This window comes from Dendrobium catenatum, unplaced genomic scaffold (assembly GCF_001605985.2).
Source record: "Dendrobium catenatum unplaced genomic scaffold, ASM160598v2 fragScaff_scaffold_1417, whole genome shotgun sequence".
Taxonomy (NCBI): Eukaryota; Viridiplantae; Streptophyta; class Magnoliopsida; order Asparagales; family Orchidaceae; genus Dendrobium; species Dendrobium catenatum.
This window is the reverse complement of record NW_021319879.1, coordinates 295,853-314,578: the sequence shown is the minus strand read 5'-3', so window position 1 is coordinate 314,578 and position 18,726 is coordinate 295,853. Positions and strand designations below refer to the sequence as shown.

At 35.1% G+C, this 18,726-nt stretch overlaps 1 protein-coding gene across 1 annotated transcript; it reads left to right on the top strand.

The window, feature by feature from the left end:
* Positions 1 to 106: 106 nt before the first annotated feature.
* LOC110106747 lies at positions 107 to 15,938 on the top strand. The gene is made up of 7 exons (XM_020836728.2): positions 107 to 386; positions 956 to 979; positions 1,212 to 1,304; positions 12,367 to 12,481; positions 12,698 to 13,004; positions 14,035 to 14,089; positions 15,833 to 15,938. Exons 1-7 carry the CDS (start codon positions 261 to 263, stop codon positions 15,905 to 15,907), a joined length of 795 nt encoding a protein of 264 aa, XP_020692387.1. The 5' UTR covers positions 107 to 260; the 3' UTR covers positions 15,908 to 15,938.
* The last annotated feature ends 2,788 nt before the right edge of the window (positions 15,939 to 18,726 follow it).

Genomic DNA, 18,726 nt, shown 5'->3' with positions numbered 1-18,726 from the left:
CCTGTAAGCACGGGTCGACCTTAGCTTAATCGGATTCGGTCGGACCCGAAGCACACCTGCTGACCCGTTTTGACAGCAAGCGGCAACCCTCGCTCGCTCGCTCGCTCGCTCTCTCTCTCTCTCCCTCTCTCTCTCTGAGGAGAAACAGAAATCCGTCTGAGAAGCTCGCAGGAAATCTAAATCAAATGTCTGCAAGCATTAGAGGAAGATGAGATCGGCCTTGTTCTCGTACCTTTTTGCAGCCGCTTGGATCAGAAAGTATGAATCACGCTGTGAAACAATCTTTCGTGACTACTCATGCCGCTTCTCTGTACCTTTTCGGAGTCGTTTCGTTCTTCCATTCTTCTTCAGTGCTGGAAAGGAAAAGGAGATCCACTTGGAATTATGTAAGTCCTCTTTCCCCCTACTCTCGCTCTCTACCCTTCTCTTCTTTTTCTTCTACTTTTTCTGATAAGAAAAAGATGTCATTGTGGTTATTCATCATTTATTGTTTATTTTTGTAATTCGGATCCCCATTCCACTAATCGTCTTATGACGCCTAGCTAGATTCTGGACCCTTTTTTCTCTCCTTTTATCATTTGAATCTACTACTGCTTAAAGGGATGGTTGCATGAAGAACTATAAGTTGGCCGAAGTATTTTGGCAAAAAGAAGGACAAAATGGCAGGGTCTTTGCACGCTTTTCTTTTTTATTTTCTAACATATTTCAGAAACTGGTTTGGTCTCTCTCTTTATATGTTTGTCGGTTGATCACTTACCTTATGCACTTGTAGAATTCAGTACCCTGCTTGAACCTTTTAAATGATGCATTTTGAAACTTCTAGTTAGAGATTGATATGCACTCAAATGGTAGGCTTTATCTTTTTAAACCTCTACAACATTCATTCGAGTTCCATGAAACTTCTGATGTGTTTTTTTTTTTGCTGCTAAATTCGTGCTTTTTTGTTTTCCCCCAGGGAAGAGGATCTTATAGCTCGAAGGTACCGTTCGTATGAACCCCCAATTTACTTTTTGTGCATATAAAAAATTAGCGTTTTTAACAATAAAGAAGATTTCTTATTTCTACTTTTGTTGAACTTGGTCTTGGATAAACTTGCTCTCCATGTAATTAGGCTATCCTTTCCTGTAAATGGAACCTGCTTGAAAATTTTGATGATAATTTTTATGCCCTTAGACCAAGAAAGCTTTTAGCCTGGAGTTATTTATCCGCAGAGATGCAATATTTATGCAAAAAGAATTAGAAGGATGGAGTCAAGAAGGACTCTTTTGCGGGATATATCAGAATATGCTGAATACCTTTTTCAGGTAAACGCATTGTAGAAATCCGCCTATTTTATTAATTTTCTTAAATATATGTTATTTTTTCAACGAATTACAAGTTTAAGATGCAAAATTTTGTGTTTTCTGGCACTTCAATTATCTAGAATGTATGATCTAGATCATTTTGCGTTTGCATATTGTGAACAGTTATATGAGTCTCATGCTCCAAGTTTTGTTTAATTAGAATTAGGGTTGTACTTATGTACGTAACAATTATCTAGAATAAATGATCTAAATGGTTTTGCGTTTCCCTAAGGTGAACAATTATATGAGCATCATGCTACAAGTTTTGTTTAATTATAATTAGGGTGACATGTCCGAAACTCAAAACACACCCAAAATTCAAAACCGGCTCGAATTTTAATTGACTCTAAATCAAAATTTATATGCTTTAACAATGATGAATTGCTTGAAATAGTTTTATTCAACTTGAAATAGACTAAATATGTGATATATGCACATGTTTGTTTATGTGGTAATGCACATACACACATATTTATATATGTGTTCACAAATATATAATAAATGAAATTGTATATGTATACACATATTTGCATCTATATTTGATTTATTTTATGAAATTGTATATGTATACACTTTTAAATAAGTAATAATCATGATTTTTTATTAAAAATTATTTTACATATTCAATAAACTTTACTCGAATCAATTCAAAATCAAAGACTTTTGACAGTCGACATGAATTTGGCTTGATCCAAAATCGAGTTCTTCAATTCCAAGTTTAGGCTGGCTCACTTGAACTTTATCACCACAAATTATAATTGATTATCTTTGGTTTTAGTTTCCTTTGTTTTTTGAGGTAAGTTTTAGGATACGGGTGCTTTGCAATTATTTTTTCAAAAGTGTTATTGGTCGATCTATAGTGACTTCACCTATATCTTTAGTGTGTGGCACTTGGTAATTTACCTTCAAGGAAATGGATCACTTATTCCATGAGACTAAGATTTATGTTTTCTTACTCATTTAGGAATGGGTTATTTGACCTTCAAGAAATTGAAAGGATTGTGTTAAACTTATAGGGTTGCTCACTATCCAAGATTTTTTTTTCTTTCTTCTCGTTTCTTTTGTGCTCACTCTTCAAGAAACTGTATTTTTGTCCTTTCTTTCTATGCACTTGTTCTTCATTTATCACATTTAGAACATATGTGGATGATCTTGAAGAGCAAGGGATTAAAAAAATAAAAGATTTATCAAGAAGTTCTGCAATCTTCTCTTTTTGGATTGATTCAAGCGGCGAACCTCTTGAGATGTGATCTCTTGATTGTTACATGTAAGATACCAGATAGAAGGATTAGAGAGGCTAAAAATCAAAAAAATGAGAGAGGGAACTTGAGAAGTATCAATCCTGTATGAATTGTATTCCAAGCATAGGGGCCCTTATTTATATATGAAGGAACCTTGGTGAGTATATGATGCGGACATCCGACGGTGGACGTTAATCAAAGGAAGAGACGAAGATCGACGGCTTAGATCTCTCTATTTTATCTTAGTTTATTAATTGTATTTTTGATTTAATTATGCATTTTCTGTTTTTACCCTTAAGGGTCTTGTCTTATGTAAGCCCAAGGGGCAAAGTTGTCTTCTTTTAAGGGTTATATATAGAGGTCCTTTCTCTTGTATTAGATCGATGATGAATTAATAAAAAAATTATTTCTACACTTTGTTCCTTTGGAGGACTTTGGTGAGATCCCTATGGGAGGGAATCGTAATTTCCACTAGCCGTAGGATGAGTCCGGACTCGTGGTTTGAAGTCCCTTGGTCTGGACTCACGATTTTCTTTGTTTTTTGTTTCTCCTTATTTTTTTTTCTAATCACCATCTCCATCCTTTCTTCAATCCCGTCGACTTCATCCCCTCCTCCACCCAAACCCGCCGGCCTCTTCCCACAACCTTCTCTTCTTCCACACTGAAATTTTCCATCCCCCTCCTAAGCCTAACCGGCCATCTTTCCCCCACCTCCAATCCAGCAACACCCTCACACACCCTAACCCTAATACCTCCATAGCCGTCGGCCACCTTCTTTCCCCTATTGGCTCCAACAAATTCATCTTGTATTCAAAGCCTTCCTATTTTATACATCTTAGTTTGGCAACGAATTCAAATTAATTTGAATTTGAATTTGTTTCCTAAATTATGATTCTTATTTTAGAAAAATTGTTTAAATTAGGTCCAATTAAATTTTTTATTAGATTTGATTTCAATTAATCTTCCTCAATTTCATATTCCAATCAAAGTCCACTTTAATTTTCTTTCTCTATATCCTCTCATCTCTCTACCCGCCGCCCCTCTCTCCTATCTACTCTCTCTACTTAATTAACGCTTCTCCATTAAGGCCCCCAATCTCTCTCATATTTTAATTAATTCCTTCCTAAACATCAGAACTCAATTTAAGGGATTAATTAAGTACCCCTTCCCTCCCTTTTCCATTTAGTTTGAAATTAAAATTTCAAATGACCCCTCCCCCCTATATCTGTTCTACATCAGTTTGGTATCAGAGCATGGTAACCCGGGGTGTGGACTTGACGGAGTCGAGCTTTTTTCTACCACAGGAGAATGATGCTGACATATGACGGTGGATGTTAATCAAAGGAAGAGACGAAGATCGACGGCTTAGATCCCTCCATTTTATCTTAGTTTATTAATTGTATTTTTGATATAATTATGCATTTTCCATTTTTTACCCTTATTTAAGGGTCTTATCTTATGTAAGCTCAAGGGGCAAAGTTGTCTTCTTTTAAGGCCTATATATAAAGGTCATTTCTCTTGTATTAGATTGATGATGAATTAATAAAAAAATTATTTCTACACTTTGTTTCTTGGGAGGACTTTGGTGAGATCCCTATAGAAGGGAATCGTAGTTTCCACCAGCTGTAGGATGGGTCCGGACTCGTGGTTTGAAGTCTCTTGATGAAGGGCAACGCAACACCCGTCAGCCGCAGGAAGCATCGGGCTCACAATTTTCTTTGTTTTTTTGTTTCTCCTTATTTTTTTTTCTAATCCCCATCTCCATCCTTTCTCCAATCCCACCTGCTTCATCCCCTCCTCCACCCAAACCCACCGGCCTCTTCCCACAACCTTCTCTTCTTCCACACCGAAATTTTCCATCCCCCTCCTAAGCCTAACCGGCCATCTTTCTCCCACCTCCAATCTGGCAACACCCTCACAAACCCTAACCCTAATACCTCCATAGCCACCGGCCACCTTCTTTCCCCTGTTGGCTCCAACAAATTCATCTTGTATTCAAAGCCTTCCTATTTTATACATCTTAGTTTGGCAACGAATTCAAATTCAAAATTCAAATTAATTTGAATTTGAATTTGTTTCCTAAATTATGATTCTTATTTTAGGAAAATTGTTTAAATTAGGTCCAATTAAATTTTTGATTAGATTTGATTTCAATTAATCTTCCTCAATTTCAGATTCCAATCAAAGTCCACTTTAATTCTCTTTCTCTATATCCTCTCATCTCTCTACCCACCGCCCCTCTCTCCTATCTACTCTCTCTACTTAATTAACGCTTCTCCATTAAGGCCCCCAATATCTCTCTTATTTTAATTAATTCCTTCCTAAACATCAGAACTCAATTTAAGGGATTAATTAAGTACCCCTTCCATCCCTTTTCCATTTTGTTTGAAATTCAAATTTCAAATGACCCCTCCCCCCATATCCGTTCTACATCAGTTTAGTATCAGAGCATGGTTACCCGGGGTGCGGACTTGATAGAGTCTAGTTCTTTTCCACCCCGGGAGAATGATGCAGACATCAGATCATGAAGATTTTCAAAGGAGGAGACGACGATTGACGACCGAGATCATTCCACCTTATCTTAATTTGTTATTTGTAATTTTTATTTTTATTATGAATTTTTCGTTTTTACCCTTTCTTAAGAGGGTCATCCTATGTAAGCCCTAGGGGCATATGTGCCTTGTTTTAGTTTCTTAGGCCTATATATAGAGGTCATTGCTCATGTAATGTAATGATGGATTATTAATAAAATTTTATTTGCACTTGTGTTCTTTGGAGAGAACTTGGGTGAGATTCCTATGGGAGGGAATCGGAGTTTCCACCAGCCACAGGATGGGTCAGGGCTCGTGGATTGAAATCCCTTGGAGAATGGCAACGTATTACCCGTCAGCTGCAGGATGGGTCAGGCTCACGGTTGTATCTTTCTTTCCTTAAATCCTTTTCTCTTACTCCCTTGACTGCCGGCCAAAATCCCCCACTTGCCACCGGCCGATTCTCCCATAAACCCCTCCAAAGCCACAAGCCTCCACTTTATCCCTATCAACCACCGGCCATAAACCCCTCCACCTCCATAGCCGGCCGACCACCTCATCCCTAGCCTCTTCCCTCCTTCATTCCCCTTTGTTTTCCTAAATTAGGCTGAAGATAATTGAAAAGAATTTAGAATTCAAATCCAATTAGTTTGAAATTCAAAACCTTTCCTAAATTACTAGATCTATTTTTGGAAAGTTCTTCAAATCAAATTCCAATCAATTTGGAATTGTATTTGATTAAAGCATTTCTCCCTTAATTGAAGACTTGGTTAATTTCATTTTCCTTTCCTCCCATAACCGGCCCCTTCTCTCTCTACCCGCCGCCCCTTCTCCTTTCGCTCTTGATTGGAGTCAATCTTGCTTGATAGCCTTCTTTCCTATTGTGATGTGTTTTAATAGGGAAAGCATTTAAATTTAAATTCAAATATATTTAAATTTCAAATTCTTTCCCTAATTTAGTTATCTTATTTTAGGAAAGTATTCAAATTCAAATAGGATTTGATTTAAATATTCCTCCATAATTTAAGGTTCCCCACTTGGCAAGCATTTAAATCTCTCTCCATAAACTCTCAAGTCCCTCTTAATACCGCTGGCCCCTCCCCCTCTTAGTTATTTAATTTCTTAATTGTATATCCAATTATGGGATTTAATTAATCACCCCCTTTTTCTAATTTAATTTTAATTTCAATTTTCAAATTTTCCCCCCACCCCATCCGTTCTACATCTGTATATTACTAAACCTATGATTTATTGTTGAAATAGTGCAAGAAAAATCGAGGATGATCAAGATCACATCACTTAAAGGTTTTATAGATTTTCCTGCATCTTCAAATTTCTGTTTGTTAAGAGATCTTCCGTCCTTTGAATCCTATGGGCAACCATAATCATCTTCAAACATGGGGCGGAGAAGCAAGGCTATGATCTTCTCTACTCATGACTTACCAATGACCATACAAGATATTTCAGTTTGACTCAATTTGGTGTGATTTAGTTTTTGCTCGTCAACTATGATTCACCCAACTTCAATGCAATTTCTCGGCTACATTTTGACCCTTTTTCCTTTTTTTTTATATATCCTAAGTCATAAAATAAAGTGAGGTTCAAGGGCAAATTAAGTCATATAATAAAACAACTCAGCAGGGTCGACCCTTTGCCAATGGGGGTACTTCCCCTTGACCCACCACTTTTTATCCGCCCATGCTCATATGCTTCTGCCCAAGTCATTTACATCACAATGGCAGTACTTACGAATCAAGACCTTGTTATATTTCACATAAACTAAATTTAAGGGCAACCATGATCTATCATGTTTCTTCTTTTGCTATGAAGCTATAATTAAAATTTATTAAAATTATTAAATTATAAAGTTTAATGATAATAATTAATACGCAATTTCATTTCTACATACATATTCAAATATATTTCAACTGCATTCACGTCGATATGAACTATAGGGTAGGCTAAGTGCTTTAATCATAAAATTTTGGAAGTGTAGAGCTCTTTGTTCATATGCTAGCTATTAATTAGCTGGAAGCATTTAACAACTCTCATTATTATTTAAATATCAAAATATTATTAAATACCAATTAAAAATTTACTGAAATCATGCTACCTAATGGTTGTGTGGCCATATCTTATAGCCGGAGGAACACTGAAAAGTCCATCACCCTTAATGACTACACTCAACTTTTTTTTTTTTTTAAGACAAGTGTATATGGATGTTGGAATAGGCAATGCATCCAAAGAATTTTGAGAATTTTTAAGAAGTTATTCATGCAAAAGAATTTAGCTGGATAATTTATATGATTTTTAAAGCCAATCATTTTTTTAGGATGTTCTATTGATCAGATTTGTGACAATTAGGACTGATTATTCCCAGTATCTGTTTTGAACTTGATATGAAAGATATGACTCATGGTGACTTACAAAAGATTTTGATTTTTTTTGTTTCTGCCACTCCATTTTGTTGGGAAGTTTCAAGACAAAAGGATCGGTAGATAATACATTCTTTCTAAGAGTAAGATGATAATAGATGATTAAAATAATCATGAGTATTATTAGTCTAAAATACATTAATGTTAACAAGAAATTATTGTTGTATCATAGCAGTAAAAATGTGAAGAATAATGCTGACATTATTTTTTTGTTTGATAAGATATATTCATGTCATCCAAGTATAATCTTCGCTAAAGGTGATAAGTATTGTAGCTCCATAAATGTTAGATTTTAGAAGCTCCCCAAATATTAGAGCGAACAATTAAACAAAGAGTAGAGGATCTAGAATTACTTTCAGGAAAAACAACACGATGATGTTTGATAATTTCACAAGTCTCATGATGAAATTTTTTCTTTTTTAATGTTCAAAACAAGAGAATGAAACATATTTTGAAGGATTTTGAAAGAGAGATTGATGTAGAACGGGTGAAGGCTTTGTTAGGGAGAGGATCTCCTCTCCAAAATCTGAAGGAAATTTTGATCTCTTTGCCCAGAACCTGAGAAGACTCTCAGATTTTCTCTTGAGAAAGACAAGAATTGCTGGACAACAATTTGCTGTGGTAGAAAAACATCAACTAATAGGTTTCTTATTGCTGGAGACGTGAGAGCAGGGGTGGGAAAACCTGGGTTGTAGTATTAGAAGGTAGAAAGTTCCGTGTGGGAGGAGTAGGCGGTGGAGACCAGAGAAATTCAAATGTCAGCCTGCTCTTGAAGAGGAAACACACTCCAATCCCCGTTAATGAAATCTGGAAATAACTTCAGCTAGTTTTGTTTCCAAAAGCTGCTTGGAAAATTCGGATACCTAGGCTTAGGAATTAATGACTTGGGGAGAACTTTAATGCTCCAAATCAATTCCTTAATAGCATAGGTAGGAAGATATGGAAATTCTGTTACGTGGAGATAATCCAGAGAGAATTCGGCTTGATTTGGGAAGAGAATAAGTGGGGAGAGGAGTAACCCAAGGGAGGCCTTGAATGCTTCGGCTAACAGCAGGTTAGCCCATTAATTTCTTTCCCCAAATCTGCATTATCCCGTGAACAGATTTTGAGGAAATCCGCTAAGGGGGAAACGGTGAGCTGAGAAGAAATTAGGAAATATAACTTAAAGTTATTCTTAGAGATTTGGAAATTAATTTAGAGCCAAGAGATGAATGAGTGTTTCGGCTAAGTGGAATTGGGGAGATTTAAAATTATTTCCTAAAGCCAAGAGGGGAGATTAGGAAGTAATTAATAAATCAAGCCAATGGGGGCAAGGTTGGGCCGGCGGCAGCCAAGGGGGGAATAGGAGTTTTAATGCATTTAATTGTGATTACTCAATTGGGGGTGGAGTTTAGGAAAGAAATAATTAAACCCTATTTGAATTTGAAATTCCCAAACTAATAATTCAGTAACTTTCAAAATCGGAAGATGATAAATTAGGGAAAGAATTCAAATTAGTTGAAAAATTTGAATTTTTGAAACTGCCGCAAAATTTAATCACCGCAAATTAAGTTTTGAATTAGATCATGAACTAGATTCAATACTTTCCTAAAATAGCCTTTCTAATTTAGGAAAATTATTGAAATTCAAAAATTTTGAATTCAAAATGATGAAAAAAATAATTTCCTAAATTAATTTGGAACTCTTTTAGGGTAAGCTTTAAGATGAACATTGACTCTCATCAATGGATACAAACACAGGGTGGGCCGAGCGGCTAGAGATTGGGCCGGCGGTATGAGGGGTGTTTGGCGTGTTAGTTTGAAGGAAGAGAGAAAAGATGACACTAGGAAGCAACACACGAGGAATACAAAGACGGAACAAAGAAAACAAAACCCAAGATAGAAAGATAAAACGAAAGAGAGAAAATAAAAACTAACCAGGCGAGCCTTCGAGACTCTTCTCGAAGACTATGACGGTGATTTGTTTGCCCTTCTCCAAGGGACTTCACGTCACGAGCCCGGACCCATCCTGCGGCTGGTGAAACTCTCGATTTCTCTCATAGAAATCTCACTCTCGTCCTCTCCCAAGAAGAACACAAGTGTGGAAAACAAATTTTTTTCATATTAATCAACCATCCTCTTACAATAGCTTAAGACCCTTATTTATAGACCCCAATATGAGAAAAATCAAAATTACAAAATTGCCCCTTGGGCCACAACACTCAAATAAACTATCCTAGAGGTAAAACAGGAAATACATTAATTTAGAACTAAAATTCAGAAAAATAAATCATAATTGAAGGTTTAAATGATAGTCGTCGATTTACGACGGCTCCTGTGATAGATGCGCCAAATCTTCATACCGATGTCCGCATCAGAGATGTCCTAGCTTGTAATAATATTTCCAAATGGCTTTTGTATTAAGGGTAGAAATGAAGGAACATGACAAGTGGTTTTTGCCTTGAAGATGTAGTCAATAATTTTTTTGTGCTTGCCCAACCGTCTTGTTTATAATAAGGTCCTAAAATACACAACCTTTAGCAAAAAAGGTTATCTTACAGTTGTAATCTTTAGTGCTTTTATGGATCGATAAAAGATTGCCGCAAAATGAGAAACATGCAATAAATTACTGAGGATAAATATGGAGGAAATTAAAACATTTCTTTGGCCACAACAATTGTTGGAGAATCATTAACCATTTCTATTTTTCTATTATTAGAGCAGGGCTTGCAGGATTGAAAAAGGTTGAGAACGTTGGTTGTTAGAAGCTAAATATTAAGATCTAGGTATGAGGAGAATTGTTCAAGGAGCCAAAAATATAAGAGTTAGAAGCTATTCTATTTTAAACTAGAGAGCTAGATCTAGATAGTTTTCCCAGAGAGATAATGAAGTTTTTTAGTTTGTTAATTTCTTTTGGATTGAGCCTTTTTTATTCTATAAAAAGTGTACCCTTTTCGTGGTCTTCTTTATTTCCATCATAGCTTGGGAACTTTCTGTAGAGTTTTTAGTATTTTTCTTTGATGTGTCATTTAAGTAGTTGTGCCATATATTGACTTTGAAATAACTTTTAAATAACTTTTTTTCCTCTTATTGAAGAAAAAAAGTTTGTAGCAATAAGTCTTTATCGTGGCATTCAGTGATTATTATAACATTATTTTGGAGATCTATGTGTCGAACATTACTATTTCTTCCTTCTCTAGCTCATATAAAAGAAAAAAATCTCATTTAGTGATTGCAAGTTTTATTTTCTTAAGATTTGGACACAAACTTAGTTGAAGTCATTATTGGTTTCCACTAGGAACTGGAACACTTTTCTCTTTCTACAAATTGTTTGACAATTAGTGCATCATCACAATATGTCATCATGAGATCTTGATAATAATTCAATTCAAGTCAATAAACCTTTGTCGCATTAAAGTATCTAATAACAGGAAGGTTGCCTTATTTAGTTGTTGAAATCTTAGTTTTTATCTCATCGATGAGGGCAACATCTATTACTTTTGAGTACCCTTGTTTGACGGTGCCCCAAACTTCATTTGCAGTAGAGAATAACATATGTTGCTCACTGATTTTAGTTATCATGACACCATCGTCCATCTTCTTCAAGGAACATTTCATCTCTTCATGATGAGCTATGCTGACCATATCTATTAGTAGCAACGTCAGTTTATTTTGAGGTATTTATATCTTTTGTATTAGTCATCTGCATAATGAAATTTGTTATTAAGCTTTCTAGTTCGTTTAACTTTCCAGTTCTTTTCCTGTGATGGAGAGTTTTCCTTGTACTATTGTAGGTTTAGTGGCTTCAATTGGATCTTCGAATGTCGCTTTTATTTATGCCATTATAATCGTCAAACCTTACCAGAATGAGAGAGGTGCAGTGGCTTCAAATGATCCTATTTATGTGAGAGTTACTTGTGAACCTTTCCTCTGTCATGGATGCTTATGATTGAATGCTCCAATGCCAAGAGCTATCATTATTGGAACAAATTTAGCTTTTGGGTAAAGCTATTTGTGGAGTTTTAGGGGGTGGGGGGGGAGGGGAGAGTGGGGAAGGAGAGAGAGAGGCGTAGTGGTACCACAAGGAAGATATTTTACGGGGTTCCTCTTGCAAGTATCTGCTAACAGGGGTGGTCTAATATAATAATGGTAGTTTAATATCCCACTTGATTTTCTAATGAGAATAATTTTGAGCTGATAACATTTAAACACCTTACCCTCATTAGACTCTTTATTTAATTTAAAATGATTATTTATCTTTATCAGGCCGCCTGACCATGCATGAAACAACAAGTATTGAGGCTTCTGTGTGTTCCCGTGCACCTTAGCTTGTCCTGCATGGACGAATTAATGTATTAATGCCTTTGGGGCTTCCTATGTTATAGAATTAACTGATGCATGGATTTATGATTTTGTCTCAATCCTACGTATATTCTCTAGCTTTTTTATCGAACCAAATTAAGGTATAACTAAGGCTTCGTTTGGGACAGCTTTCATAATGCTTTTTAAAACGGCTTTTTAGTACAAAATTTTCAAATTCAAAAAATTTTTGTACTAGAAAGCAATTTTAAAAAGCAAGAAGAAAGTTGTCCCAAATGAAGCCTAAGATGACAAACTTCTAAGCAATTGGCCATTCAGCCATAATATTTGCCTATATTGTTATTTTCCTACATATTAAAATTGCATGCTTAATTGTTTAATCACTTCTATTCTAGTGATAAGTGACATTATTATTCCCCCTTTATCATATTGCATGGCTGCATTTTACCCGATTTTCAATACTATGAGAATTGTATATTCAGAAATCACCATAATTGACATTTAAGCTTTGATTTCAGAGTTGGAAAGATGATAGCAGCACCGTATGGTTCCGTAGGCCATATTGGTCGAAGGGAACAAAGTTAAACGGTTTTAGCTCACATGAGTCTCAATCGGAAAGGTCCAAGAACAAAAGTAAGGAAATACTTCATCTTCAAGATCCCTTTTTTTGTCAATGCTGGTGCTAATCACATAAATTGTCGCTTTTTTTGTTCATTTCACTTCTTGTTTATTGTTAGTCCTTCATCTTTAAAGTGACTTGACTATAAAATTAAAGCTGATACTGGTTGATGTTCATAATAGTTTTTGTTGGGATTTTTACTTAGCTATTTTTAAACAATCTATGCTCAGGAAAAGATGGATTCGATTTCGGGAAAAATAGTGATGATGATGATGGTGATGTTGAGAACATATTCCACTCTGCTTTTGGGAGGGAAGGATTCTATTATTGGGCCTCGAGTAGAGATGGAAATTTTCAGTGGCGTTGCTCCTCTGGCCATAATCATAAATGCTTCTCAGATTGGAGATATGAAACAGATGAGGAAACTGATGATGATACTGGTGCTGATACTTGCCCACCGGCTGATTTAGCCTCTGAAAGATTAACTCTTGGTTTGAGTGCTTCAGGTCCACTTAAACTTAAGGAAGTAAAGAACGCGTAAGTCTTCCTTACCTTGCTGAGAGTTCTTTTATTTACAAGGATGATCCTTGCAATTTGCGTAAGGCCAAGTCTAAACTCATACAACTCCTCTCTCTTTTGAAAGGTTTTTCCCAAAACTTGAAGTGTTGGGAAAGTTTGTAATTTGGTTCCATTTGCTTAACAACTCCAACAGAGAAGGCAGGCTTCACCACCTGTTTATGTCCCCATTTTATTTACAGAAACATTTAAATTTAAGTAATACTTAAAAATAATAATTTGATATCCTGACTAAAATTTTAATCCTAATGCTCCTACAAGTGTTTTGATATGTATATATAGGTAAATAATCCAGCACTAATCGTAAAGTAGGTTAAGGAACTCCACAAATTTTAAAGAACTCCGCGAATTTTAATTTTGAATTTAAATTCTTAAAACCCTTCTCATGTTGCACTCAATTGGGAGAATGGAGAATGAGGAACGGGGATTCATATAGTAAATCCTAACTACTTGGGATGAGGCTAATGATGATGATGAGATTGTTAAAATTATGTTACTCTTATCCTTTGGTCATGGGGTTACATGATCTGAAAATCATTTACTAATCATTGGAACTCACAAATGGGTGGGGAGAGGAGTAGGAGGTGAATCATTTAGGCTTCGTTTGGGATGACTTTCTCGCTGCTTCTTGAAGCAGCTTTCTAATACAAAAAAATTATTTTTTGTACTAGAAAGCTGTTTTAAGAAGTATCAAGAACGCTGTCTCAAACGAAGCCTTAGTCTCATTATGATAAATAAGGAAGGTGCCTTCTTATTTACAAGTGGGGGGAAAAAAGACTACGCTCTCATATGATGGAAAATCCAATGACTCTAATGTAGTAATGAGATTTCAAAATCTTAAATCAGATCTCAAAATGTTTTTGAAATCTTCATCTCAAGGGCCTACAAATAATTTAAATAAGCATGAACTTCAACTGACTTTAATGAATCTATCTAGTGTCCTATTTCAATGTCAAGTTAAATTTTTTTTACTCTTTTTTTTTTTTTTCAGGTATCGAGTTTGTGCTTTAAGGTGGCATCCAGATCGTCATCAGGGCACATCAAAGGCAAGTTTAACTCTCTCTCTCTCTCTCTCTCTCTCTCTCTCTCTCTCTCTCTCTCTCTCTCTCTCTCTTAAAACAAGGAGGCCAAAAAGACTTACCCAGAATGTAGGGGGGACAACTATTTCACACATTGCGATAAGATCGTTTATTTAAAAACTTATATGCTATACTCAAATATAACAGGGTTTTTCTCAAAAATTTGAGGATGAGAGCCAACCCTTGCAACTTCTTAGTTTCACCACTGTTGATTTGTGTGTTTTTTTGTGTGCAAGTGTTTGTCTATATATATTGAAGGTAAACTTGAATTATGGAGGTCAACTTTAGAGTCTAAAGCATTTCGTTTGAGTAGACCTAAAACTGAATATATGGAGTATAATTTTAGTAGTAATAGATCTAGTAAGGGGATTGTTACTTTGGGCGATCAAGTCATTTATTAGAAGACACGTTTTAGATATCTTGGGTTTATTATTCAGAGTGATGGTGAAATAGATGGAGATATTATTAGTATAATTCATGTTGGATGGTTGAAGTTGAGGAATGCATTAGGCTTGTTGTGTGATAAAAAAATCCCCCTCAAGCTTAAGAGAAAATTCTATAAAATAGTGGTGAGACCTGCAATGCTTTATGGTGCAGAATGTTGGCCATTAAATGAGAAGCATAATATTAAGTTAAGTGTTGAATAGATGAGGATGCTCTGGCTGATGAGTGGCTTTACTCTTAGGGATAGGATACGAAATGAGCATATACATGAAAAGGTCTGAGTAGCTCCAGTGGAAGATGAGGTTATAGAGAGTCACCTTAGATGATTTGGCCACATAAAACAGCATCCTCCGAATGACCTGATTAGAAAAGATTAGTGATTCTTGCCAAGTTTACATATGATTTTCCCTGTTTTAAGGCATTAGATGATATGCTCCTCGATGAGATTTAGTTGAGTGGTAACACATACTGCCGGCAATTTTAGGTTTTGTTTGGGACAGCTTTTTTGTTGTTTCTTAAAGCAGCTTTTTAGTTAAAATTTTTATCCTAAAAAGTTGCTTTAAGAAGTAACAAAAAAATCATCCCTAATGAAGCCTTAGGTTGTAGCGTTTGTTCAGGATTAAAAAACTGCTTTCTATCAAAATTAGCTATGATCCCAGCTTAACATTTATTGTGAATAAATGACAAAAATAGTCTCCAAGATTGTTTTAGGTATGTCTGTTTTAGTCTTAAACTTTTTTAAATGTTCAATTTAGTCCAGTTAAAGATGAATCAATTTGTTCTTACCATCAAGTTTGTTGTTTCTTTTGATGGAAATCAGTAGAAGGAAGATTTCCATGATAAAATTTTGAACTTTGAGGGTCAATCTCATTAGTTTAAACCAGCATGAATAAGTTAGATTTGCTCTAAAAAATCCAAATTAGTCTGATGAAAATTGTCCCTCCAATTTCATCCAAAGAATGACAAAATTAACAGCATAACCACATTGATTCATGAATTAAGGGACAACTAAATTGAACGCCTGAAAAATTTTAAGATTAAAACGAACGCACTTAGGCTTCGTTTGGGACGGCTTTCTTATTACTTCTTAAACCAATTTTTTTAGTACATAAATTTTATTTTTTGTACTAAAAAACTTCTTTAAGAAGTTATAAAAAAAGCCGTCTCAAATGAAGCCTTAATAAGTTTAAAAACCATTTTATTCATTTATTCTTCTTATTATCAATAGTCCAAATGGCAAATGATTTCCTCTTGCTGCATTTTCAGGTAATGGCAGAGGAAAAATTCAAGAATTGCAGTACAGCATACAAGTCTTTGTGTGACAGACTAGCTTCAAGTTGAGTTTCTCGCATTTTTAGGCTTCGTTTGAGATAGCTTTTTTATTGCTTCTTAAAGTCTCTTTTTAGTAAAAAATTTGTGTACTAAAAAACTGCTTCAAAAAATAGTAAAAAAATCGTCCCAAATAAAACCTTAAACTCCAATTTGACTGTTCATTGGTTCAGAAAACATAGTGTTTTCTGGCTTTTTTTATTGAATATTCTTGCTTAGAATATGCAGCTTCATTAACAGAATGTGGAGACTGGGATTCTTCACATATATGTCTCAGCAATAATCCAAATATTTAAGACCTCAAATTTGTGGTATTCTTCCTAGGGTATATCAGAAGCCACGCAGTACATGTGGCTGGGAGCAGAAAGCCAGAAACACTAATTTTATTACAAAAATGTTATTTAGGGGCTGTTTGACAGCAAGAATTTAGACTGTATTTTGATGTTGGTCATTTGAATTTATGAAGAATGCATGTATTTCAAATTCATTCAAGTAGTACTTTGCATTAATATTACTTTCAATCGAACACCAATAACCTTGAAATTTGAAAATAGAGATTTTTTATTTTTATCGTCGTATAACGTTGTAGTTAGAGAGATTTTAAAGACAACGAAGTGTGAAAATGTTATTGTATTTTATAGGGGTGTCAATATTTGAAACAACACGAGAACCTGAACCAAAAATTTTGGATTACGGTCAACATGTTTCTCAAATGGGTCGAATTCGGGTTCTAGGATTTGACCCGTTTGAAAAAATAAATCGGATATGGGTCAATCTGCTAACCCAAAATTGATCGGAACTAACTTGTTAGCAAAAAATTAAAAAAAAAAAATCCTCGCCTTGTTGTATGCCTTTACCCGCAGCCCTTGGGAGTGAGGACGTCTGTATGCTTGGCCCCACCATTTGAAAAAATGTGGTTGAATAGTGAAATTGAGGCTTCGTTTGATTTATTTATCGTTTCAGTTTCAAAAACATCACTATGAGAAATAGAGTTTTTGAAAGGGAGAAGCTAATATATTATGCTTCTCAAAAGGGAAGAGAAATGAAGTTTTTAAAAAAGTTTGTCTTACATTCAAACATTATCCGTCAACTAATTTCTCCGTTTCAAACCGAAAGACGGAGGAGAAATGGGGAACCAAATGAGCCCTGACTATTTATTGGAGATGATAGAACAAAAAGCCGGGTGAGAGACCTTTCGTTGGATTTGTGACATTAAAAAAAATCATCTTTCTTTCTCCTCACTACGTGAATATGATGTCACTCGTAGCCGTCCTCGCTAAATGTTGCCACCTCTGGACCGAATGTTGTCGCCCTCGCCAAACTCCGTCGTTGTCGCCTTCGCCAAACGTCACTGATGTAGCTGTTGTCGTCGCCTTCCAGGGTTGGGGGTCTTGTCAGGTTGACCCAGATCAAAAGCGGGTCGGGTTCGGGTTCAAAAAATTGACATGTTTGTAAAAATGGGTTGGATTTAGGTCAATTCAATTTGTATCGGCTAAATTTCGGATTGGACATGAACCCAATCAATAATCTGATTTTGACCGCCCTATTACTTAATGATAATTCAATAGAATTAGATACATAGCTATTATTATAAATAAATAATAAACTACAATCAAATATATAAAAAAATTACATTTTTTATAAATATTAAATTGGAATTTACAATATAAGTATAAAAATATATAATTTTTTAAATAAGTATTTTAAATTATTTAGTTAGATTGGGATGCGCATGTTACCGGCAGCATAGTTCCCCACTTGTCAAATAGTTCCAATGCGCCAACTAATGAACAACACGTTTCGATACAATAGTGGTTAGAAGCCGCACTGGTGGGCCCTACGTGGGCCCGGCCAGCTCTTTGCTTGCCAGCTTCAAGGTTTTTGGAATAATCTTCGGCAAATTATTGCGTCCGGTCACCTTACATGCGGACATCCAATCGCGTCACGCCACCTCATCCGGATGCACTGGGCCCCAATATTTTTGAGTGACGTGGCGCATTTTTATTGGTGTCCGGATGAATACGAACACCGGACACAATAATTTGCCATAATCTTCATGTTGGATTGTATCCAACGGAGTTGAATTCGATCGGAATAAATTTTAAATGAGTAAAAATATGATTAATTTTGTGTTAAATATTAAGTTGATTTTATTAAAGCATAATACTTTTATTCAATTATTTTAATTATCAATCAAATAATTACATATATAAAAACATTTAACTTTTAATTTATAAATGTAAATTATTAAATTATATATATAGGAGAGAATTTAATTTGAATTGAATTATTTTAATTCAATTGCAAATTTTCACTTTATATGCTTATAATAAATGTTTGCTATTTTTTTAGTTGGGGAAATATAATTGAAATTTTATTTTAAATTAAATTTTTGCAATAGAAATATGAGGCTACAATTCTCTAAGATCCTTAAAATTATTATATTACAAAAATAACCAATTAAAATTTATATTGTGCTTATTTTAAAATAAATTTAATAATTTTAAAATTTATTTAATCAAACAAAAACTTTCCTAAACACTCCCTTAAATTAGATTAATTATTCTGTGTGAATGTTGAATGTCGTTCGGAGATCAATTAGAATGCGCCACTTCACTCTTTTGTTCGGTATCGTGGCTCGGTACTGCTTGGTACCTCAGCTCGGTACCGCTGACGTGGTTGCAACTGATTCGCCTCCGAACATAGAGCTACGTCTGGCCTCCACACAGAATAATTTCGCTGCAGTGATAAAGTATTTATGTTGTGTTTCATGTGTTTCTGTATGATGTTGCGGTGATAAAAGCTTAAGCTGTATGCTTTGGCAGATGAAA